Source organism: Lepidochelys kempii, chromosome 6 (assembly GCF_965140285.1).
Source record: "Lepidochelys kempii isolate rLepKem1 chromosome 6, rLepKem1.hap1, whole genome shotgun sequence".
NCBI classification, from domain to species: Eukaryota; Metazoa; Chordata; order Testudines; family Cheloniidae; genus Lepidochelys; species Lepidochelys kempii.
Window position 1 is genome coordinate 93,368,879 of NC_136385.1, and position 26,024 is coordinate 93,394,902.

Genomic DNA, 26,024 nt, shown 5'->3' on the forward strand with positions numbered 1-26,024 from the left:
CTCACAGTCTTAGCAGGAAGGGCTCTGACCTCTGTACAAGGGTGTGCTGTCCCCTTCCACATACGCAGAGATGCTGGAGAAGAGCTCCCCAGGGAAGGAGGCATTGCCATATGCTGAGACTTTAAAAACCCAGCTGCAGCTGGTTAAGAAAAACCATGCACCTAGAACAAAACGGGATCCCACAGGGTCCTACCTCTCCCCGCCACTCCTGGGGCAGATACTGGATTTTCTAGAGCTCTGTCTAGGTGACTTTGAGGGGCTTCCACCACATGTGCCAGCTCTTTAGAAGCCCTGCATGTGCCATGTTGGGGGCAGGTCATCTGACCACCCCCCAGGTTAGGCTCCTGTTCTGTTCTCCCACATCTACGCCCCCACCCCACCCCCAACAATACCCAGAGAAAGAACTACCGCCGGGCCCCACTTCTGCTCTCAAACAGAGCAGGGAGCAGCAGCCAGTTGCCTTACCTCCATCAGCTTGTGACTCCGCTCCCTGGGGCTGCTGGAGCGTTGTTTCCTCAGGGGAAGCCCTCTCACCACCGCCAGAAGAGTTGTCAGGAAGACGAAGCCTAGGATAAGCACAACTTTCCCTCTGATCCCAGACATCTCTTCCTCCGCCCTCCCCCCAACCCACCACTCCACGCACAGACAAGGCAAGCAGCCAGGCACCCCCCCACCCCGAATCCAGCCTGCTAATGTTACAAAATCAGTCCCTGAAGGAGTAGGAGAGGGAGGATCAAAAAGTGCAGATGAAAACTGCAATCCTCTTTCCAGCCTTCTGCTCCTGTATTGTTGTGTCCCCGGCAGGGCCCAGAGCCGCTCAGAGTGTGGGAGAGAGATTATTGACAGTCCCCTGAGCCCTGGCTTCCCGGGGACTCTCCTCTGGCGGGGGTTGGCCCTCTGATCTCTCTTGCAGTTTGCTGATCACGTTTGCATTTAGCTGCCCTTCCCGGGCTCCGGTGCCTGGGCCACTGATGCTGAAGGATAACTCTGAAAAGATTTGCAGGGGGAAAGAAGAAAGGAAGAACCGAGGGAGAGGGCTTCACCTCCCCCACCCCCTTTCCTAATCCTTTCTGCACTCTGATTTCTTTTCCTCCTCTTCTCTGCCCCCCCACCCCCCCACCCCCGAGTCACTTGGGCTGGTGATTTTCCTCAGGCGGTTCCAGAGCCCGGTGCTCGTTTATCCCAAGGCAGAGGCTCCCCCCCTTTTTTCCCCCTTTAGCTGGGAAAATGCTCCTTTTGCATCAGGACAAATAAAGTCCCTCCTCGCAGATCAAAGGGACGCAGCATCAGACGGCTCCACGCGCTCCGGCCCCCCCAGCCCCAAACTGGAGGCGGCGGTTGCTGACAATACAAAACTTTCCTCTGTTTCCCTCCAAATGTTTCCACCTCTTGGGCTCAGCCAGTCGCTTCTCTCCTCCCGGATGCTGCATGTCCCAGGCCACCTCTGCTGCAAACCTTTCCCCTCTGGTCCCTTGCCGGGCTCCCGCTTGCCTCTCACGGTGGGCTGGGCTGGGCTCGCTCCCCCGGCTTTGCAACCGAGGATGAGCCGCTCTTTGTTCTGCAAACCCTTTGATCTTCTCCCCTTCGCGAAGCTTTCCCCAGCCGGCCGAGGTTTCGCCTCCTCGAGGCAGCGCTCGCCGCAGGCTCCTTTTTGCTTCTCCTCCGTGGCAGGGGCTTCCCCTTTGCAGCTCCCTCCGTGAGGACCCTCGTCGTCAGAGCTGGGATCCCGGCGCTCTCGCTCTTCCCATTCCCGTTCCCTCCTTGCGCCAAGTGCCCCTTGCTCCGCCGACCGAGTCCCTCCAATGTAATCCCCCGGCTGCCGGCCTCTCCCGCCTCCTCTCCCCTCCGGACCCTGCGAGCGCCGCTCGGCGTTTGGCTTTGCCCCTCTCTCGGGCTTTGCAGCGCGCGTGCAGGTCCCCCCTGGGCTCGCGGCATCGGGGCTCCTGCGCGGCTCCGCTCTCCGGCGACTCTGCAACCAGCCCCCAGCTGCTCTGACGTTGGAGAAGGAGGGTCCCCACATGCACACTGCATGAATGAATGAATGAATGAATGGACGGAATGAATGAATCCGTGAATCCCAGGCCCTAGCCGGAACAGGGCAGGGCAGAGGGAGGGAGAAATCCTAGGCAAGGGTTAAAAATATGGTCAGACACAACCGAGGGCTCCAGCCCTCTCAGCTCAGCATCTTCCCCTGGCAGCTCCGAGGAGGCAGAGCTTCTATGGCAGAGCTGGGGCTGCTGCTGGACCGACTTACAACCCAGCTCCTTTACTGGCGGGAGCTGAACTTGGCTTTTCATTAGATTGCCATGGTCCATGTGAGGGCATCCTCTCTGTGCAGGACACAAGGGCATGGGAGGTGAAGATTAGCAAGTCAGCCTGGCTGCAAGGAGAGATTTGAACTCATCCTCAGGACTTGGCCTATCTAACCAAGGCTTGCTCGCCCTAAATAAATAAATAAAATCCACTAGTGCAGCACCGCATAGGGGATCTAGTATAGCCAAGGTGCTTTAAGGAGTGCCACATGGATCTGTTCTAAGCAGAGATGGATGGCAGCCACACAGGGATTAAAACACCAGCAGCTACCGAAAGCCCCATCCACACCAGTGTTCCTACTATACATGTCATTGTGCCTTCTGTTATTTATATTAAGATAGTGCCAAAGAGGCCCACAACCAAGATTAGGGCCCCATTGTGCTACCCATGGTATAAATAATAGTGAAGGACAGTCCCTACGCAAAAAAGCAGACAGTCTAACTAAACAGACAAGGCAGGCCGGTGGGGGCAGCAGGCAGAGAAAGGTGACAGCAGAATAGTACTAGTCTCCTGCCTCCCAGTTCAGGGGCCTGTCCATTAGCCCTCTCCTGATATTTTTTTGGGGAAAAAAGCCAGTGTAGCCACCCTCTGTGACGGAAGCATGCAGGATGGAGGCCAAGTGGTAAAGGAGGCAGATTCATAGACTATCAGGGTTGGAAGGGGCCGCAGGAGGTCATCTAGTCCAACCCCCTGCTCAAAGCAGGACCAATCCCCAACTAAATCATCCCAGCCAGGACTTTGTCAAGCTTGACCTTAAAAATATCTAAGGAAGGAGATTCTACCACCTCCCTAGGTAACGCATTGCAGTGTTTCATCACCCTCCTAGCGAAAAAGTTTTTCCTAATATCCAACCTAAACCTCCTCCACTGCAACTTGAGACCATTACTCCTGGTTCTGTCATCAGCTATCACTGAGAACAGTCTAGATCCATCCTCTTTGGAACCCCCTTTCAGGTAGTTGAAAGCAGCTATCAAATCCCCCCTCATTCTTCTCTTCCGCAGACTAAACAATCCCAGTTCCCTCAGCCTCTCCTCATAACTCATGTGTTCCAATCCCCTAATCATTTTTGTTGCCCTCCGCTGGACTCTTTCCAATTTTTCCACATCCTTCTTGTCGTGTGGGGCCCAAAACTGGACACAGTACTCCAGAGGAGGCCTCACCAAAGTTGAATAGAGGGGAACAATCAAGTCCTTCCATCTGCTGGCAATATCTCTACTTATACATCCCAAAATGCCATTGGCCTTCTTGGCAACAAGGGCACACTGTTGACGCATATCCAGCTTCTCGTCCACTGTAACCCCTAGGTCCTTTTCTGCAGAACTGCTGCTGAGCCATTCGGTCCCTTGTCTGTAGCGGTGCATGGGGTTCTTCCGTCCTAAGTGCAGGACTCTGCACTTGTCCTTATTGAACCTCATCAGATTTCTTTTGGCCCAATCCTCTAATTTGTCTAGGTCCCTCTGTATCCTATCCCTACCCTCCAGCATATCTACCTCCCCTCCCAGTTTAGTGTCATCTGCAAACTTGCTGAGGGTGCAATCCACGCCATCCTCCAGATCATTTATGAAGGTATTGAACAAAACCGGCCCCAGGACCGACCCTTGGGGCACTCCACTTGATACCAGCTGCCAACTAGACAGGGAGCCACTGATCACTACCCGTTGAGCCAGACAATCTAGCCAACTTTCTATCTACCTTATAGTCCATTCATCCAGTCCATACTTCTTTAACTTGCTGACAAGAATACTGTGGGAGACTGTGTCAAAAGCTTTGCTAAAGTCAAGGAACAACACATCCACCCCTTTCCTCTCATCCACAGAGCCAGTTATCTCGTCATAGAAGGCAATTAGATTAGTCACGCATGACTTGCCCTTGGTGAATCCATGCTGACTGTTCCTGATCACTTTCCTCTCCCCTAAGTGCTTCAGAATTGATTCCTTGAGGACCTGCCACATGATTTTTCCAGGGACTGAAGTGAGGCTGACTGGCCTGTAGTTCCCAGGATCATCCTCCTTCTCTTTTTTAAAGATTGGCACTACATTAGCCTTTTTCCAGTCGTCCAGGACTTCAGCCGATTGCCATGAGTTTCCAAAGATAATGGCCAATGGCTCTGCAATCACATCTGCCAACTCCTTTAGCACTCTCGGATGCAACTCGTCCAGCCCCAGGGACCTGTGCACGTCCAGCTTTTCTAAATAGTCCCGAACCACTTCTTTCTCCACAGAGGGCTGGTCACCTCCTCCCCATGCTGTGCTGCCCAGTGCAGCAGTCTGGGAGCTGACCTTGTTTGTGAAGACAGAGGCTAAAAAAGCATTGAGTACATTAGCTTTTTCCACATCCTCTGTCACTAGGTTGATTCAATGAAAACCTAGTAAGACATCTTTGTAACACAAGTGTTGCAAAAGCTAGAGCTCTGAGCCCACTGAGCTACTGAGTGTACATGGTAGTGAGAGAGCCTCCCATCACCCAGGCAGTGGCAGAGTGGTTGACCATCCCTACCTGCAAGGGTCTCAGGAAGATGGATGTTCCGCAGAATTTTAAGGCAGCTGTATCTCATCTCTGGACCTAACTAATGCTGCCCCACTGCGTCATCCAAGGATAGGAGACTATTCAGGGGAGGTTTTTAATTTTTTGTGTAGCAATAGCCAAGCCAGCATTAACATCATAGACTCAAGGTGTGGTATAGTCAATAATTCAATAATTCACTGCCAATAATTCATTGATACAGCAGTGCACACATGGGTGGCACTTAACCAGCCAGAATAAGATGTGCTCCCTGCCTGAAAGACCTTAGACCTCAGAACTCTCTTCAAAATATTATTCTTTTCTGTTTGGATTTTCCTCTCCATCCATGTTATCTTAACAGTTTTTTCTTCCATTTGTAACTGCCCCTTTATAACCTCTTGTGTCTCAATTTCTCCAAACCCCCTCTAAAGTGCTCTCCTGGATAGAAGCTGGATCATAATGTTACCTGCACAAAATTCTCTGTTACTCACACACTCCAGGGACACCCATCTTTACCCAGTTCCTAGGGCTCAAGGCGTAACCCTCTTAATTTAGGCACCCACCCTTACCCTTCCATGGGCTCAGGGCGTAACCTTACACTCTGCGGGTTTGTGTGGTCTTTTACCAATGAAAGAGCCTCACATAGTAATATCCTATTTAACCTTTATTAACAGTCACCAAAACAGAATGCATATGCTAAGCGTACCATGCTCACCACTCCCAATAAAGTGGATTAACTTTTCTTGATGGCCAGTCAGGATCAGGTCATCTGGGAGACTCCAGTTTCTGCACAGTGTGGTTGGCAGTGTGTTGTGGTCTAGCAGCTCTGATCGTGGGGTTGTGTTCTGGAGTTGGTTCGCAAGAATTTTCTTTTGGACCCCAGTTTATATAATGAAACTTGAGTCCTGCTAAGCTGTACCTTAACCAATCATTTTACTAAAATATTACTAAACGATTTTCTAACCAATCCTAACATACTGTAAAACAATCCTTTAACCCATCCTACCCCACCACCATCGATTTACACCTAACAAAATTTGTTATGCAACAGGCAGAAACAATCAAAGAACCAGACAGAGACCATATAGATAAACAATAGAGCAGTGGGAACAAAACAACAGAAGTATAGATTTTACAGTCACAACTGTTGATAAGTGGTTTCTTGCCAGACAGAATGCTATCAAACAAAGTTTTCTTTAACCATCTTAAAATCTGTTCCTTTATCTGGTAATGGTGGGTGCTATTCGGACAGGATCACCTTCTTAACAGTCTGATATTACATTGTTTTAATGTAATTTAGATGGAATGTGAGGATGTGACTTTCTGCTTCTTGGCACATGGCTGCTTCTCTCCTAATATGGCTCCAGAGAAAGGCTCAGACCTTTCAGTAGGTCATGCTCACCTGCCAGTGCTCTGATCCATTAGTGGAACAGTTTGTTTTTCCAAAGAGCATCAGCTCGAGATGCATTGCCAGCTGATCCTGACCCCATTGCTACCATGGCTTCTCCCAAGTGAGAGCCTGCATCATCATCAATAGTACCTCTCCCATACAATGTCAGCGTTAAGACTTACCATAGAGCCCCAGGAGAGAAATACATGCAGAACACCATCCAGCTCCAGTTGTGCCTGGGACCGCCCCCGTCCCCCAATCTGTGTTCCTGTGACCTCTTCTTCAGCTATCTCCTTCCTTTCTGAAATTTGTCCTTGTCTCTATGGACCCTCATGCATGTGTGTGGGGCAGGGGCCTCTGGAATAACAGAGGGCCTCGTGGATTGTTTAGGCCCAAACATCCAAGGACCTGATTATGGACCCACTGGCCCAGGGTGAATTAAGGTTTCCTGAGACCTCACCTGGGCCAGAGCAAGTGGAGAGCCCTTCCCCACCCCCTTCCACCTGCAGCCCCACCCACACCCCCACCCCTTTCTGCCCCTTTCCCAAGGGCCCACCCCTGTTCTACCCAGGGTCCGCCCATTCTACCACCCCCTTCCTTCCCCTCCCCCCCGCAGCCCCAAGACTGGAGAAGCTCTGTCCCCGTGCCACGGCCCCAGGGCAAAGCAGGGAGTGAAAGCTCCTGCAGTTCCAGGGCCACAACGGGGGTCAGGGTGCTGCGGCATCCTCTGCCACTCCCCACACTTCTGCAGGGCACCAGGGTCAGGGCGCTGGGGCTTCTCCTGCCCCTCCCGGCATTTCTGCTGGAGAGTGGGTTGGGTGTGGGGGCTTGCCCTGCTGCCCCATGGCTTCTGGTGGGGACAGGGGCCACCGTGAGGGGCTTCCCCTGTCCTGCAGCTTCTGCTGGGGACAGGGTTAGGGGCATGGGAGGCTTCCCCTGTCCTGCCCACCTGCCGCTGCTGCTGGGGAGCAGGTTCGAGGGAACTGGGGCTTCCCCTGCCCCGCCCAGCGCTGCTGCCAAGACTCCGGGGTTCTGCTGCCCAGTGGCAGATTTTTTCCAGGGCCCCTGGGCACGAGCCCTGTTGTCTCAGTGGCTAATCCACCACTGCACTGGCCTTTATAAAGGGTGACAAACATCTGAGGAACCAGAGTCCTATCCAGCCACTCAGAGGAAAATGCAAGAATTGGGGGAAAAATAAAAACTGAGAAGTATTCATTATCATAGCATATCCAAAAGGGACGTAGCCTCCTTGCAGATCAAGCACAGAAATGTTTGGGTTTCCTTCGGACAACAGAAATCCATTTTCCCAATGAGAAAATGCTAACAGTAAGTCCCAATCCTGCCTCATTTGCCTGCTCAAATCAGTATTCAGTCACCTATAGGCCAGTTTGAGCACCTGTGCTGGAATACCAGACCCAGGCTGTTCTCAATTTCAAAGACTTGACATCTCTGATTTACAGATGGCTGAATTTAGATCTGAAATGAGCCATGTATTTCCAGGCAGAGATGCGAGTTGAGCTCCAAAGCTGGAACAGATTAAAACCCCCTCCTGGAGGCTTCACTGGCATTAAGACAGTGCTGCAAATGTATTGCGAGTAGGGATGAGACCAGAGCTGAGGGGCAACTCCACAACTTCTTCTAAAGCAGCCCATTACATCCTGCATAACACAGGCCCATAGAATTTTACCCAGCAATTCCGACAGCAAGCCCAACAGCTTGTGCTTCTTGACCCACTTACAGGGCAGAAATCTTGTCAACATTTGTAAAAAGCAAACACACTCCCCAGGCCTTTTCCGAATTCTTTATTATGTAGAACAGATTATATATGAACAATTTTTTTCCAAGCAGTTGTTTTTCTCCAGTGTTTTTAACATGCATTGTTACCCTTTTTATAGTCAATGGACCATCTGCTTCTCTTCTCCCTCCCTGCCCACACAGTACCCAGCTTCATGTTCATCCTCAACAGTGTAAAAAAAAGTAAATATCTGGCACAAAATATTCTGGGGAAGCCCATTAAAAAGGTCATTTAAAATGTTTCATATCTACAAAAGATCCAATATATATATGTACATTATCGCAATGCAGAGGCAAAGGAACACTGTGCAATGTAAGACTTCAAAAGCTTTGACTGGGTGGTGATTCAACCCTAGGGCTATGGAAATATGGGCCACCATTAGCTTTGGGGCAGCTAGCCTAAAGCCTCAGGCTCCATGCTAGTTATTTTGCTCTCTCGCAGACCTTTATTAGCCCCCTTCTGGAGTGACATTGAAAAACTGGAAATGCCTTTGGCTTAATACAGAAACTGTTAGGGGACCGCAGAAACACTGGCTGAACAGGGTGAGATTTGGCAAACAGTGGGCACATACAGTGTCTGTATGGTTTACAGCACACTTCATTTGGTCAGCGATATTTCTATCTGCATCAACCCCTGGCCCAGTCCTGCTGCTCCATTGACACACATGCTTGTCTACAGGCGAAGAAATAATTAAGTTGCTAGATGCCACAACTTCCTGCATGCTAAAACCTCTCTCTCCCAGCCTCCCCCTAATCCTTCCTCTCTTCCAGCAGCCCCAGGGGCAGATCACCAAACCTTGCCAAGCAGTAGCATTGATGCAGAGCTGTAATGACTGCACTTGACCCTTGTGTACAGATGCCTCTTCTGCTTATTAAACAAACCTTGCTGATAGGCAGGGCTGAACACAAAGCAAACCCACCCCTCCCACCCCCAAGACACAACATTCTCTATTGGTTAATTACGAGTCCAGAATATCTGCGGGTTAAGATCTATTGTATTCTTTAGAGTCAGTTTATTAATTCTTCATATAAAAAAATCAGTTTAAGGCCTTTTAATAGTACGCACTGTACAGTCCAGTCATCCCTCCTCCCCCACCCAACTCTTTTTTGGGACACAGACGGAACAGTAGAGCTCCAAGCTCAGTACAAAGCACGTTAACATGAGATAAACCCCAAAGTACTTCCCCCAGACAGACATTTCCCATGCGTGCAAGCCCCACACACAAAACCTTCGGACAGGAAAACAGCTTGCAAGACTGGGAACCTTTGCAGGAGTACAAGTCACCACAATTACACCGAGTTTAAAAAATGGTTTCAAGTTAAATGGACTACACCTGACTGCTTCTCTCACCTGATGGTGGTCCACTTCAGTTCCAGCTCTAGTCCTGGGACAGCCAACGTTACACCTGACAGTCACGTTAGCGATTTACCGGTACCCTGAGGCTGAACTTATGTTAAAATGGAACAGTCTGCAGCTGCCTCACTCTTCAATACACAGGTGCAACTGATGGAGACTGTAGGTTCCAGCATTCAACGTTCTCAAAAGCTGAGCATAACTATAGTGGTTAAGATGGAGCACTACGTTCTGCAACACGTCTCCACAGGCCGTACTGTCTGCAGAGAGAGAAAGGTGGCCATGGTAGCAGTTTAGAACTCTGCAGGACACCCTCTTATGTGTGATCAGACTCCCCATGTCTCTTCTCCCACCCTCTCCTTTGCTTCACTTGAACAGTTAACTAACCTCACTAATAGACAGTAGGAGTCCTAGACTGTAAATACCTGGAGGCCAAAAAAAACCTCTCCTCTTGCCCCATTTACGCAACAAGCCAAACACTTTTCCAAAGGGGGAAGGGAGTTAAAGGTGGCCAGCAGATGGGAGGGAGCATTTCCATTTATATGGAGCTTCAGGAGGTCTGGAGCAGGCAAGGCTCAGACCCTTCAACCCAGTGGGAGCTGCACTCTTACTTTCAGGATCACTGCTCTAAAGCATGTGGAAAAGCCTTCCATACAGCAGAGAGGAGAAAGCGATGGTAATCTTTTCTTTGTTCACTGTCCACTGTTGGATCAGGAAGCCAGATTTCCCTCACATGAATGGCACTGGGCTGCATTAGTTTCACTGGAACACTTCCCGTGCCTGCTTTCGGCAGGCAGGTGCAATTATGACAGAGGGTGAGGGGTATTTCTGTTCTCTAGGTGTGTAAGAGGAAAATGCTGCAATTCCCTTGCTGAAACATTCTACCTATCCCTGATAACTGACTGCAACAGGCAATAACGGAGGGTGCAGAAAGTGCTTTTACCCCCACAAGGAATTGGACCAGCTCACGCCCGGGAGCTCTGGATTGGAGCAAAGTGTTCTTTACCAGTAACAGCAGGGGCCCAGAGTGGGGAAAAAAAACCTCTCAAGTTGCTCCTCAGAAGTAAAAAGACATGTGCACATCAGAGATAGAGAAATCAAACCGTGTTAAAAAAATAGCGTGCACGCTGAGACTTTGTACAAATGCTTGTCTCCTATGGTACAAACCAAATCCTGGATATTTTGATACCAAAAACATAAGCCGCCCCCTCTCTCCCACAGGAACTAAAAGAAATAGAATGGTGACTACAGATCATGAGAACTTCAGGTGCCTCCTTAACTCTAGAAAAATATCTCCCAGTAGGGGAAGGCCAGTCCCCAGCAGGATGCAAGGACCACATCCTTCACTAGCGCACAGTGGCCTCCCTTTACTAAAGCTGAGTGTAAGACTGGAAATCCCTTTAGGTTTAATAAAACAGACATCAGCACTAGCAGTGTGTGTTTTAAAGTCCTCTCCAGCTCAGGAAGTAAGCTTTCTTCTCTTTTCCTTAACTCCGTTCTCCAGAGATGCAGTTGCATGACAAGGGTCAAAATTCAGTGAAGGAACAGTACAGAGAGAAACCCTCTGCACAAGGCCAGCCTTAATTCTGTCTTGGAGCTATGCATCTCTTTATATAAAAGCAGGGAAAAAAACAGAATTTTCAATTAAAGCTGCTCATAAAAGTTGGCAGGGCCTGAGGTCTGCATCCTAAGCAGCCTCTCTCCTTCTCATTTCACTCTAAGAGTGTCTTTCATTTACTACTTTGGCAAGGACAAAAAGGGCATGAATTTTACTTCTGGTGAAAGCTTTGCAACTGTCCCCCCGCCTCCGGGTACACTGCCATCCCGTTTCCACATGAAGGCAAGCATAGTCTGATGCAGCAGGGACCTGCTCTTTCATTTCTGGGGATGAAATTTTCAATGGACCTTGAAAGATTTCCCTAGCTTTTAAAACACGACTACCTGAACACAATGTGTCAAATCTCAAGCTCTTAACATGTTTTTAGAAGCAATTTATCTAGTTATCAGACTTTGGCCAAACACATCCTCCTGAAGTAACACGGGCCTCCTGAACCAGAAAAAAAAAATCCCACTTCCCATACAGGATGCAGCACAGACCCCAGGGCGATCCAAGACTGAAATTTAATCAAGTGGTTTCACAGTGTTAGCTGGACAGAGTGTGATTGAGCCAAGTCTTAGGAATGGATACAGTATTTAATATGCTGGTGTACCATGATGTAATGGCATTATCACCACAGGTCATCCCAAACAACTGTCATAGAACCCAACTGCACATTAACTATTTTGAGACTTTTTTTTTTTTTTTTAAAACAGCAAACCTGTGTTAGAAATACTTTAAGGAGTTTAATAAGGTAATGTAATAGTATTTTTCATTACCCTCTGTCTACAAAGCCAGACTGCCTTAGCATCGAGAGACCAAATGCACAGGAAGAGGGAAAGAAATTAGGACTTACATTTTTAGAACCTAAAATAGGTTTTCTGGGAGTCAGCACCTCACAATTGTAAAGGTTCAGTAGCTTGATCACATGGGGTTGGATACAAGTGCACTGTACAGCCCTGAGAAGCTGCAAAAATCCCAGGTCCCCACTGACCTACAGCCTTTATTTCTGGCTCTGGTAGCTTGTATGAAATCAGTCCTTAAAGGTATCACTTGACCAGGCCTGGAGCTTTGATCCAGAATTCTTGGGATGATCTTATCCAGGTTCCTGACACATTGAGCAGAGGGGAAAAAAACCAGCAGCTATTTTTATGATAGGACCTTTTAAAAAGCAGCAGCTATCTGAGCTACTCATTGGTTTGGAATGTTACAAGCAGTCCTGGCTGAGAAAACTTAATGGGCAGAGTGCAGGTGAAGAGGGTCAAAGGGGCAAAATAAACTCAGATCATTCCAGGACTTTGCAGTTTATTCCATGACTGAAGAAATAAAGGAAACTATTCTAGGTGTATCATGACCACATGTGAGGTGTGGACATATTGTATGGATAGATGATCAATTCCAGCAAACAAAACATCTCCAGTGGATTTGATATACTGGAGGACTTATCTGTGGCTATTTCAATTCATAATTTCAACTTACATTTTTAAAACTTCTGATTTTGTACTACTGCACTTCAAATCAACAAAAATGATTGTTTTTAGACTTGAGACAATTTGTTTCTGAGGGTTAGTTATACAGCATGGGGCAAGATGCATAAGTCTATGTCTACACTACAGACTTGACAGCAGCACAGCTGCACCGCTTTAAGGTCTCCCGTGTAGCCGCTCTATGCCTACAGGAGAGAGCTCTCCCGTGAGTATAATTAAAACCACCCCTCACGAGCCATGTGTTCTTTCCACACCTCTGACCGACAAAAGTGCCAGTGTAGACATAGCCTAGGTTATAAAATGGGGTTTCTATAAAACAGAAGGTGATACTGCTTTAATCCACCACGTAGTATCTGCAGATCTGCTTGGCTTTGTGATCAAAGAGTGCCACTTCTGTCAGTGGCACAGAATGAAAGTTACAGAACTACAATCACACTTAAAAAGTTATCTTTTGCTTTGCTGCACCAGACAGATGGACTTGATCCACACTGTGCTTCCATTTGAAAACTGAGAATCTCATTCTAAAGGTCACTGCCACCTGCAAAGAGCATCATGACCAGATCAAGTTTAAGAGGGACCCCCACACCAAATTGTAGATCTTGGCTTTGCAGTCTCTTTCAGTGCTTTAAGACACTAATCTTTGCAAAACCAATTTCACAAAATATACTGAGAGTCTCAGACAACCAAATCTGAACACGCTACATTGGAGTTAACTGCATTGCTGTGCACTAAGATTTCTTTTGCAGAACTGCCCCAAATAAATGTAGCTGCTCATTATACCCTTCTTACCATGCAATTCCGGTTCTGATAGCAAATGGGAGCTTTCTCCAGTAGAAGAGAAAGATTTGGGGGTTTTAGTTATAATTCTGAGTATATATTTTTTTTATAACCTGTCAATCATCTGATCATCTTTTAACAGACCTGGACAGCTCTTAAGCTTGAGCAAAGCAAAGTTGCTCGTACATGAGGAAGTGAGCCACAATAGATTCATTTTCGGAAATGGAGGTCTGACTATGCCATGAGTTAGAGCTATGAGGAAAGTAACAGTGGCAAGATCTTTCCTACTCAGAAAAGCTCTCCATCACCCCACCCCCCCATAATGACAATACTTGGCATCAAACCAGGAATCAATCTGGTAGCCAGATTAGGGGGAAAAGGGTGAAGTCCAGAGAGGTTTCTTGCTTGTGGCTGGTGGAACTAGCCAACATTTTGGAACAATGTTTCTGTCAGTGACATGTCAGCAACATGTTTATTATTTAAAAAAAGACAACTCAAGTTTTAAACGTAAGTAAATGCAAAAGGAAAAAGCTTTGGTTGATTATGAGTCTTGTTAAATAGATTAAACAAGTTATCAACAGTTTCTCTAGGAGATCTCCATTGAACAAACTGGCCAGCCCATCACTCCCTGGCAAAGTTAGACGCCTAGTAGTGAAATTGGAAGTGCTACCACAACAGTGCCGTGCTGCAGACATGACATTTCAGCTGGCACTCCTGAGACTAGTAGTGTACGTGGGGCATCTGTGCCAACTAGGGTCACTGTGATTTCACAGTGACAAATAAATAATTAAAAAAGCAACAAGAAAAAAAATAGAGCCAAGCATCTCTCTAGGGCCCTACCCTGAAGATACAAGAATCAAAGCTGTTTTACTATTTACAAATTGCCATTTAGAGATGATGTGGCTACTTCAGTATTGTGAAAAAAATGTCCTTTTTATGCTAAGCAGTCAGAAGTGTGTGGTTCAAGGATTGCGTGGCCTCTGTGCCACAGAGTCTCTCGTGGGAATGCCCCAAGGCATGTGGAGGGAGTTCAGTCTTCTGTTTCTTCATACGTAGTCTCATCAAATGGCCGGTCCAAGAGAGGCACCAACCGGTGACGAGAATACTTCAGTTGCAAGAGGTCCCCAATTTCATCTAATTCCTTTAAAACCTAGGAGAGGGGAGAGACCACGACATATCAGCAGAGAGAATCAGGACATGAAACCCCTAATAGTACAGCTACCTCTGCATCTCTGACATACACTAAGTGCATAGACTACCTTGAAAGCAACCCTATAACTGAGCAAGGTTTTGCTATGCTGCCCCTTGTCACAAATTAAAGACAATACTAAGCTTCTCCCTAATCATTTTATTGTGGTTTTAGTGTAAAGCTGACAATTGACTGTCCCTAGAGTATGAAATATTATGTTTATGCACAGAACAAGTGTGGAAGACAGCAGCATGGCAAGCAAGCTTCCCCAATACACCGTGTGCCTTAATGCAAACCCCGAAAGGGCTATCCCAAAAGGCAATTCTCAGTCTCCACATCCTCATACTGTACCTCATTACAAGGTATATCCACTCCATTTAGACCCATATACACCATAGTCACAAATACACAACTGTACTCAGTTTAGCACTGTAAACTGACATCAGATATACAAACTAAGTGGCAGAAAACTTTACACAAACACCTTACATATTTATTTAGTACTAGCACTGCACTTTCAAAAGTGTAAAGTTTCTTACAGGCGCTAAGCTTATCGTCATCAGCTTGTATTGCAAGTAAAGTCGCGTTGGTCTGTCACACATTCGGATCTTAGGATGAGCAGCTCACTCTCATTTTATGGAAACTTCTAACACAGGAAGCCCACTGCAATGGTGTTTCTTTTGCAATGGACACTTTACTACAAACTGGACTAAGATCATTTCACACAGGCCATCAAACAGCTATGATTTTTGGTCACCACTGACTGGAGTGAATTTTTTAGCATCACATGCAACCCTACCTTAGAGTCATCAAAACAGACCCTCCCTAAGAAGAGAATCTATTATACTGAAGACTTTCCCTCATGATACTAGTCACTAGTGCCATGTGCACTATACAACACCATCAGGCCTTGTCTATATTTTAAATTGCACCAGTTTACATAAACGAGGCAAATTAGCAAAGGACAGCTTTTTCCCAGGTGACATGGATAGAATCAGGATAAGTGATGAAGACATGTTGCTGGCCAATCAAGCCAATGGTTCAAAAGACTTTGAATTAAAGGTAAAAATGTCAGTCGGGGGAGGGAGAATCAAAATCAGTCTCAAATTTTAGAATTGGACGAAGATTTTTTTTTTTTTTTTGGTTCAAAGACTTAACATGGCATAACAATATGCAACTCTGCAGCAAAGAATCTTTACAATACTAACTGAAACAGACAGCACCTGGGGTCTAAAGACTAAATCATCAAAGCACATCTATGTTAACTTGCTCAGGCATCCAAACATGACAACCTTTGCATAGCAGACATAATGGCTCAGCGGAATAGATAACGGATCTGCTGCTATGACAGATTGAAGCTCTCAAGTAAAAATAGATATTTACTTCAGGCTTTACATTCAATAAAATATTTTTATTTGTGCAGCATAAGAGGAGTGCGTGGCTCCTTAGAAGAATCTGATTCTTTATTAGCCACATCCCCCAGATCATGCCTCTGCCACTGAAAGATGGCAAAGTGGATGGACCTCACCTGAAATATTCCTGGGAAAGCCATGCTAGTCTAACAGCAAGAGTCAAGGCTGGGTGTGGAATCTTACATATAATTTGGCCATTTGGAATGCATGAATGGATGAACCTGAACGGTTCCCAAACAAACAGCTAGGCGCTCAGGTTGTGGGCTCATCATTGGAAGGGCAAGTTCCCCCACAGATTTGCAATACTGTCTCAGATTGCACCTATGCCCTCAAGGCAACACAATGCCACCAGCTCGTGAGTAATGTGATTTTTGGCCCCAGGAAGAGCTCCTGCCTTCACAGGATTTTGGGGAAGAAGTGTGTGCATGCATGCCCACCTAACTCTCACTCATGTTGCTACACTGCCTTTCAGAAGAAACATGCCAAATGAGGCACTTATGTCACCCACACTAACTGGGGTTCAGTGTTACCCACTGGTGGTCAGACCACATACAGAGGTTTATGCCTCTGCTACTGCTTTCATGCTTCGAGACCTGGTGCTCGAAGGCACAGGCTCCTGCTTTTTACATCAAGAGGTCTATGCCCAATCTCCAAACAACCCAAGTTGGAGTGCTGTTACATTTGGCTATGCTCTGTAACCCCTTGACCATAATCTACTTCCAGAGCAGGAACAAAACCCAGGAATCCTGATGCCCAATGTTCCATTTCTGTCTCACATACAGTTGTGTAATCCTGTATGGGCTGGTCCACAGAGAGGTCTGTGTAGAGGATCTGTAGATTCAAGCTCTGTTAGTGCCCCATGAGGCGGTGAAAAATACACAAGTATAAATATTAAGTGTATGGACACTAGAATAGTTACTGTAATTGTTTTATATTAAAAAAAATATTTAGAAGTGAATTTGCATGTTGTGCTAATGTTTTACTGATGCATTCTTATTTTGATTTGGTTATTTATATTATCAAAATGCACATGAGCCCCAGTCATGGACCCCATTGTGCTAGGTGCTGTACAAACAGAACAAAAAGACAGTCCATGTCCCAAAGACCCTACAACAAAACCTAGCAGACCGAGATGGGGAAGTTAACAATTAGACAAAAATGGGAGCTATCCCTTTAAGAGCACAGCGGCAGATTTTGCTGGTGTTCTGAATAGACAACACTGCTTGTGTAAGCTCCAAAGTGATCAAAACTTGATTTAATAAACATATCTTTCCAGGAAGCAAGCCTCATCCTCCAAGATGTAATATTAGTGCTATGGGGGACTGGACACCTTAGGGCAGTGGAAATGAACTACCTAGCTTTTCACCTGCAGGTCCCTATTGAACCCTGGCCAGCCCAGCAGGGACTGAAGTTGTTCCCATCTAATGGATGTTTGATGGCCCCTATATGAGAGGAGTTTGATTAATCCAAATTCCAGATCTCATATCACAAACTCACTATCATGCTTTGCATTAGACCGATCTCTCTGGGGGAGGGACTGCCTTTCTACACATTTTTACATTGCCTTGCACAATGGGGCCCCGATCTCAGTTGGGTCCTCTACCAAGGACTTCTGCAGCCAGAGCCAAAGTCACCTTAATGTAGTTTTGCAAGAGTAAGCAATGCTATTTGCTCATCCCCTAGTACGTATGAGACGAGTTCAAAAGTTAGAAGAAACTTTAAAAGACAAGGTTTTTTGGTTTAAGTCATGATTTCTGGGCCAAGCTCATGATTTCTGAACTTCTGGGGTTAGTATTACTGTACATAATGGTGCTTGAAGCTTAAGTTTGTTTATACAGATATACTCAACCGTTCCATGAGAGATCCACTAATTCCATACGTAGGATTAATATTCTAATTGTGAGATTGTCTAGTCCAAATCTCCTGTTCTTGAGAATGGTGTTCGCAGGAAGGGTTAATGTATTTCTACAAGATTTACCTTCCTGGATCAATATTTCAAGTTTTTGTTTCTTTAAACAATGGCCCCTCATGCTTGTTATATCTGGCAGCAAGAGACTATCCGCTCCAAAATTTGGGGGAATGACAAGCCTGGAAGAAGCTGGACTTCAGTATAATAGTGGGCATGTTTTACCAGAGCTTTAACGAAAGGCCCCATATGGAAACAATTTAAGGTTGAATTTCTGTTGAAAGAACTGTTATTCTTGAACTCAGATTTAGGATTTTATTAATTTTAAACAAAAAGAATCATGTCACTAGCAAAGACTACAAAGGAAACAGCACTGGTGAACTCTGACTTCAGGAAAGTGTAATATATTTTTCATCACTGAAAAGAAAGCACCAGCCCACAGGGATGCAGGTTAGGAGGGACTTTGCTCTAATCCAGAGCCAAATATTTTCAGGCAAGGAAATTTTATTTACATAAAACAATTATAAATTGTAACAGAGAACTGCTGCCCATTGTGTGGGTTTATTTAATAAGAAAAGGGAATCATCATTATAAATCATCATTTATAAGTTAAGCCTCCCTCATACAAGCTTCCAACATTAGGTGAAATTTGTTTAGGAAAGTGTCCGGATAATAGAACTGGTAGCTCCAGGCATATAAGTGTAGACTTTACCCAATTTCCCTCTCCAGCCTCAGCTCTGACAAGCCCCCTGCTAGCCCTCCCCAATTCTATCACAGATTCAATATTTCTTTGGTATTTTTGCAATCAGTTAGAGAGGGATCAGATCCAGCAGCCAGTGCTTAACCTCTGATGGCTGTTTGCTACCAAACTCCCCCTCTACATCAGAAAAGACACAATAAGACAAATGGTATGTCTATACTACCTGCCGGATCAGCGGGCAGAGATCGATCCAGCAGGGGTTGATTTATTGCGTCTAATCTAGACACGATAAATCGACCCGAGCGCTCTCTCATTGACTTCTGTACTCCAGTGCTGCGAGAGGCGCAGATAGAGTCGACGGGGGAGTGGCAACAGTCAACTCACCGTAGCGAAGATGCTGCAGTGAGTAGGTTTAAGTACGTCGACTTCAGCAATGTTATTCACGTAGCTGAAGTTGCGTAACTTAGATTGATCCCCCCCAGTTTAGACCAGGCCTTAATAATTTCCTCTAAATTGAAGCACCTGGTTATTTTTGGAGAAGTTCTATATAAAGCGTTATTACTATTATTGGCTATATTAATAGTTAAAAATAAACATGAGAAAAAATAAGATTTGAAATATTCTTTGGCCAGTTGGAATGCTACTAGTGAACAGGATGGTAGAAGAAAAGTATGCTTACAACAGAGGAGCATGGTTTTGTTTTGAATGGAAAGGGTACAGTACTATTTATTCATTTATAATAGCATCATAAGCATACTTGAGAAAACAAATAGATGGACACCTCATCCCAAAGTGCTTACTCTAAATTAAGACAACAGGAGGAGACAACAGACAGTGTAGAATTGAGAGACAGAGTAAGGCCTTGTCTACACTTGAAACGCTTCAGTACAGACACTACCTATGCTGACAGGAGGTGTTCTCCTGTCAACTTACAATGCTTTTCAACTTGGTCTGCAGACTGTCTAAGATTTCTAAAGGGGTCCGCACCACCACTGGAAAATTTGTAGGGGTCCACAAATGAAAAAAGGTTGAAAACCACTGGCCTAGGTAATCCATCTCCTTGAGAGGTGGTAGATAGGTCAATGGAAGAATTCTTCTGTTGACGAGGGTTAGGTAGGCTTAACTATGATGTGGATTTTTCCACACCTTTATGTGACGTAGCTATGCCAATGTAAGTTCCCAGTGTAGACCAGCTGTAAGGGCTTGTCTGCACTTACCAGGGGATCGTCTGCAGATTGCTCTCCCATCAACACTGAGTAGTGTGGACCCCGCAGTAAGTAGATCTACGTCAATTTGAGTTATGCTATTCACTTAACTCAAATTGCGTAGCTTAGATCAAATTTCCCCTATAGTGTAGACAAGGCCTAAGAGACTGTGGTCACTTGGGTGACTTGTATGCATGTCATCCTGTTTGCCTAGTTGATTAAATAATTGTAAGGGGATGAGTCTGATCAGTGACGCATAGTGCAGTAAATCCTTTATTGAATAAGTAACTGTGGTGAGGAAAGATAACTGAATCTAAGCTTGCTATAAAATTGCACATTCATTTATGCATTGTGTGTACACATACATGACTTATACCATTCTGTTTTATTAGTTTCCTAGCAAAGACAAAAACCAAACAAGTTGAATTCTCAGCTGCTGATCTAAAGGTGCTGTGGTGGTAGGCTCTTGGTTTTTGACAACACATTGGAAACTGTCAGCTCACCTGCCAACTCCTGTCTATTACACTATATAGAACTGTTACTACCTACTCGTATTTGGACACTTCTGAGACAACGCAGTTGGCTATAATCCATCAATACAGTTACGGGGTATATGCTAGTGACCTGACTAAGCTGTCTAAACCGTGTGTGTTTAAATATTCTCCTGCTTTCTGACTCTACACGTCTCTAGCCACAGAGATGTGATCTCGAGTGCCTTGCCCACCAGTTCCCCTTCTCTCCCAAAGAAAATAGGAGATAGTGCTTAGGAGGAGCTCCCAAAAGAGTTTCCTGGGAAAAGAGTAACTCCAGCAGCACAGCGCCTCCTAGAGCCATTCTGAGGTACTGGGTTCAGTACAAAGGGAAAAGCATCACTTGAGTTATCACTTTATGAAGCTCCTAGAAAGCTTTAATGGAACCACACCATGAAGCAGGGAGTCTGCAGAACATTGGGAGCTTTGACATAGCCTTGGACTGGGTTACATACAGTGTGCCTGTCCTTCAAAGACAACAAGCTTAAACAACTATCTGTTGAAATAAATTTAGTCACCACAATAGGTGCAACGGAGCAGTCCTCCATCACCTGCCAACGTGCAGGTGGACTGCGTTCTGAGGACATCTGAGGACAGTGTTCAATCCTTCACCTCTGAGGCTTTAGCAAGGGTGACAGTTCTAACTCCAGTTACTCCTCAGGGAATTCTGCAAATTTTATTTGTCAATAAATAAATGTGAAGGCTCCAGCATGGCAGTGGGGAGCATAGGCATGAAGGTGGGAGATCACCCTGCAGCCCCCCTGGGAAACAGACTCAGCAGTGAGGCTGCACCAGACCCTGACACTGCACAAGGGCTGGGCCTACCCCAGGAACACCCCGAGGCCCCGCCCCTCTGTGCCGGGTACAGCCTGGCAAGCTCCAAGTGTGGAGGGATCCAGGTGTGGTGTGAGGGATTTCTATGTCAGGAAATCTGGGCGCAGGTGGCTCAGAGTGAGTGAGTGAGTGAAAATCTGGATGCCTCACTGGGGGTGGGGGGTGTAGGAGTGTCAAGGTGAAGGTGGTTGGAGTTGGTGTGTGTGGGGGGTCAGTGTGGAGTATGGGGCTTGGCAGGGGGTCCGGGTGCTGGAAAAGTGGGGCTTAGTGGGGTGTGAATTTGGGTACAGCTAGTTGGAGCTCAGTGAGGTGGGGGTCCAGGTGTGGGGGGGCTCGTTGGGATGGTGCAGGGGTCAGCGGGGGGTCCAGGTGCAGCAGAGGTGGGGCTCCACAAGAGGGAGGAGGCCCCTGGGTGCACGGGGGGTCCAGATGCAGGGGGTGAGGCTCAGCAGAGTGGGGGTTTGGGCAAGAGGGGCTTGGTGGGAGGATCTGGATGCATGGGGGCTGGGAGGATGGGGTAGCAGCTCCTAATACAGTGACCCCTTCCCCCACAGTTGAGGAAAGATGGGGGCGGGGGGGGAGGGGAGGGGGAGGGAGAGCTTCCTGCAGCTGAGGGAGGTTTTTGCGGAGTGGGTCTGACCCAGCTTCAGCTGCTGCTTGCAGGGGAAGAGCAAGTCCTGTCCTCCCCCATCCTCATCCCATCTGGGACTAGTAGCTAAGCCTGGTGCAGGGTAGGAGCCACAGGCCAGGGTGTCCCCAGCCCTGTCCCCCTGCAGTGATTTACCTCTTCACCAGCTGCTCCAGGCACCTAAAATGATGTGCCCACACTACTGGGGAAGGGTGCATGACCGCTCTTGAGGCTTCCGTTTCACTTCTCTGTCAGAAAATAATTTTTCTGCATGGAAACAAAGAAGTCTCCTGGGGGACATGAATTCGGTGTGCGCACAGTGGTGTAGAATTCCCTCCAGGAATATCTAGTGGTACGTAATGTCCTGATGTCAACAACACTGCACTCCTGGGCCCCGATTAGCTAGTCCGTCTTTTCCAGCTCTAACTTCCAAGTCTAAGGCTAGAAGGAACAAGCACTTGCCCTTGTGTTCTTAACTATCCATTACACACAAATTACCGCCTTTTAAGAGAGGAAGGGGAGTTCTCTCAAGGGAAGTGATGGACAGAGTGTTAGCTGGCTCATTTAAAAACGTACTGAGGAAAGCCCTAGAATATGTACCATAGACAACCACGTATTGTCCAGAGGGAAATCTTTTTCATCTCTAGTTTCTGTGATGCTATGAATACTTGTTTGGCTTGTGTGCCGAACACAGAACCAGCTTGCAAAAACCAACAGCCAAATGCCGTCTCTGTTTAGAGAAGGTACAGACATGGATGAGAGGAAGACAAGATCAGACACTTACAGTATCAAGCATCTCTTTGGTATGAGCTGCAGACACACAGAATCTGGCTCTGGATTCGATGATTGGGGTGGCAGGGAAACCCACAACCACGACACCTATCTTTCGCTTCAGCATCTCACGCCCAAATGCACTGCAAGAGAAAGCAATGAGGAATGTTGAGAGTGATACTGAAGAAGCAGAGACAGAGCAGCAGCGTAAAGGTCTCAGTACACTAAACCACACAGGCCTTTGGTGAAGCGTGCCTGACAGGCTGCAGTTCTGACTTTCCACTGCCTTCTCTTTGAGGTAGAATGCCTGCTCACAAAGGCTTCTTTTGTTCAGTCCAGAGGTGGTCTTCCCAGAAAGGTTTCACTGTATTAAGTTCTAACAAAGCTGAAAGATTATATTTGGCAGGAGCTGGTCTTTTAGTGGGCTGCTTCTAAATGGATTTGTAACCTAAGCTTGAAAATCTTTCTGATGGAAAACAAGGACTTACACTCCAGAGTCTGACTATAAGAGGAATTCCCCCCTGCTGCCTATCCCTGAAGCAGAAGCCTCTGCAGTTTCAAAAAAGGATTGTTTTCACCAATGTAATGCAATTAAGGTACGCTGTGGCATCTGCTCAAAAGTGCTCATAAGAACCTAGCAATTGCCATTCTTGACTAGGTAGCAGACTAGATCGACAATTGACAGTATGCCAGACAGTGGCCAGAACTAGATTCTTCAGAGGAAGGTGCAAGAATCTCCATAATGGACAGACAGGGAATACCTTCCCATAAGGAAAATTCATTCCTAATCCTTGTCAGATAGTGGCTGTCTTATACCCCAGAGGCATGAGGGTTTATAATCCTAATGTAACTGTGAAAGTTTCCACAATCCATATAAAAAATCTAACCCTTCTTTGTACTGTACTAAGCTCTTGGCCTCAACTCGCAATGAGTTTCATGGACTTATGCACTGTGTAAAATGTACTTCCTTTTAAGTGGTTTTAAATTTGCTGCCCTTCAATTTCATGGAATTCCCCTTTGTTCTTGAATTAGGAGAATGGGGATGTTCCTATTTACCCATTCACCTTCTCTGTACCATTTGTTATTCTGTGTACATCTCTGATAGCCTCTTATTCATATCCTCTCTAATGTAAACATTCCCAGCACAAGGCCCCCAAAAAAGTATGACCTAAAAAGCTGTAAATCGAGGGACTATCCGTTTGAGACCAAAACCACTTCAGAACCTGGTACCTCCCACATGTGGTTCTGTGACCATCACATCACGCCCAGGAGTGGCTTCCATTTCTACCAGATCTCACCTCATCTCTTAGCTGCATGTCCCCCTTAGTCCCATATCTGAATCCCAAGAGCAACACAAAACCAAATCTTGCCTACAGTTTGGAGTTTACTCCTCTCCCTTTTGCTCATAGGCCAAAAAATACCTCTAAATGTCATTCTCTCAAATGCTTCTTTCCAAGTATAAACCAAGACGAAGAGAGCTTCCTGAGCACTTGTAGAACATGGCAGTATTCTACATGTCTCTGGCAGTTCTACATGCAGTAGGCACAGAGACCAGGAAAAAAAGCCAGCTTCCTAACAAGTCTGGGTCAAGTGGATGGATGGGGAATTTTCTCCACTGAACCTACCCAATTTTTGCTGGCATGTACAGCATCAAAGGCACAACTGGAGAATCTTCGTTTCCATAGATAATAAAACCCATCTCCTTCAGCCGCCTCCTGAAATACCTGGTGTTCTCTGCCAACTGCTGCACACATTCCTTGCCTGGAAAAAAAATGAAGGAAAAACCATGAGCAAAATGACCACCATAGATCACATGTACCACATAACTGTAGTTAGTCTTGTGCCATCTCTATTATGAACATATTTGGACCAGCTTTGTATATAAAAGTGTTAACTAAACTGCAAAGTTATTTAAAATTTGAACTGCAACCAGCAATTGTTTGCAGTATCTCCTTCCTCAGAGTTCCCTTTAACACGGCCAAGATTACTCTATTTTCTGGCTACACTGCTGCAGAATGGACAACAGATGACCCTTTTATGAGCTGCAAGAGTTTAAATGATTCCTTAATTCTTCCATAATAATTAGGTTTGTACTGAGATTGTCTGGAACATGGGTAATCACACGCTCCTATAAAAGATTCATGCCAGTAGACCATGGCTCACTGGCAAATCCACAACAACAAAGCAGAGTTAGTGAATTTGTGAAAGAGAATTCAGTAAAGAAACTGATCAACTGAGACAATATTGCTACCCTTTGCCAATATGCTGAAGTCAAAGAGGCACAAGATAAAAAGACAGCTATAAGGTAAGCACGCAAACCAAAACTTAGTTTGTTTAAGGTTTTATTTTCTGAACTTACCATTACAGCAGAACAAACTGAAAGTTCAACCTCTGACTTGAAATGCAGGGTTGCAGATGGACTGAGATTTGAAAATCCAAAGCCATGCTTACAGAGGAATACTTTCAAGCTTCTGTCAGATGTATCCATAACATGAGCAAGTTCAGCTCCTGAAACCTGACACAAGGCTTTTGAAGATAGCTTCAGATATTTTTTTCTCCATTCTTGCTGCACATTATGAGCGTGCTGTTACATTACTCAACTCCTGTACACTGCAGTTACATCTGCACATATCCTGGTCTCTCAAACAGACTCGTATGTGTGCCTACACATTGAAATGATCAGACCTTCTACTCCAAAGCTCAGTACCCCTCCCCGCTTCCCACATATCACAAGTCTCCCACCCAAAAAAATACATCAAATTTCTCTGCTACACAAATCCTTTGAAAGGATACTGTCTTCAGAATGCCACGGTCTAAATAATACCCCATATTTTATACTGATAGTATGCAGTCTTAAGTGACTTTATGATATCTTTCTGGTTTCTGAAATGTTCTCTACCAACAATCCCAAATGAGGGTTTCAATTTAAAATTAGAATTATATTCCTAGAGACCCCTTCCAAAAAAAGTCACAAAGTCAGGGCAACTGCCCTCTCCCCAATAGTTAGAGCTATACCAAATTCTTGGTCCATTTTGGTCAATATCATGATCACAGGATTTAAAAAAATTAATAAATTTCATGATTTCAGCTATTTAAATCTGAAATTTCAGTGTTGTAATTATAGGGGTCCTGACATAAAAAGGAGTTGTGGGGGAGGGGGAGGTCGCAAGGTTATTGTAAGGTTATTGTGTGTGTGTGGGGGGGGGGGGCTATCCTGACTTCTGCGCTGCCTTGGGAGCTGGGCAGCTGGAGGGTGGCAGCTGCCGGCCAGGAGCCCAGCTCTGAAGGCAGAGCCAACGGCAGCAGCAGCAGCGCACCAGTAAGGACGGCATGGTATTGCCACCCTTCCTTCTGCACTGCTGGTGGCGGGGTGCCGCCTTCAGAGTGCGGTGCCTGGCCAACAGCCGCCGCTCTCCAGCTCCCCAGCTCTGACGGCAGCCCAGAAGTCACGGTGGCAATACCACAACCCCCCTAAAATAACCTTGTGACTCCCCTGCAACTCCCTTTTGGGTCAGGACCCCCAATTTGAGAAATGCTGGTCTCTCTTGTGAGATCTGTTTAGTATCGGGTAAAAGCACATAAAAGACCAGATTTCATGGTCCGGGATGCGTTTTCGCATGGCCATGAATTTGGTA

General features: G+C 46.2%; 2 protein-coding genes across 3 annotated transcripts in view; both read right to left on the bottom strand.

Annotated features, from left to right (window-relative positions):
* ISM2 (isthmin 2) overlaps window positions 1-603 on the bottom strand; it is a 52,869-nt gene extending 52,266 nt beyond the window's left edge. Inside the window, exon 1 of the mRNA XM_073349293.2 lies at window positions 466-603. Within this exon, the coding sequence (XP_073205394.1) occupies window positions 466-603 (138 nt within the window). The remainder of the gene's footprint in view (window positions 1-465) is intronic.
* A 7,389-nt stretch (window positions 604-7,992) lies between these two features.
* The window catches only part of SPTLC2 (serine palmitoyltransferase long chain base subunit 2), a 113,579-nt gene continuing 95,547 nt past the window's right edge, over window positions 7,993-26,024 (bottom strand). For both annotated transcript variants that reach the window (XM_073349295.2, XM_073349296.2), the window contains exons 10-12: window positions 24,015-24,150; window positions 22,403-22,532; window positions 7,993-14,364 (exon numbers count right to left, since the gene is read on the bottom strand). In XM_073349295.2, the coding sequence (XP_073205396.2) occupies window positions 14,245-14,364; window positions 22,403-22,532; window positions 24,015-24,150 (386 nt within the window). In that variant the 3' untranslated portion in view covers window positions 7,993-14,244. The remainder of the gene's footprint in view (window positions 14,365-22,402; window positions 22,533-24,014; window positions 24,151-26,024) is intronic.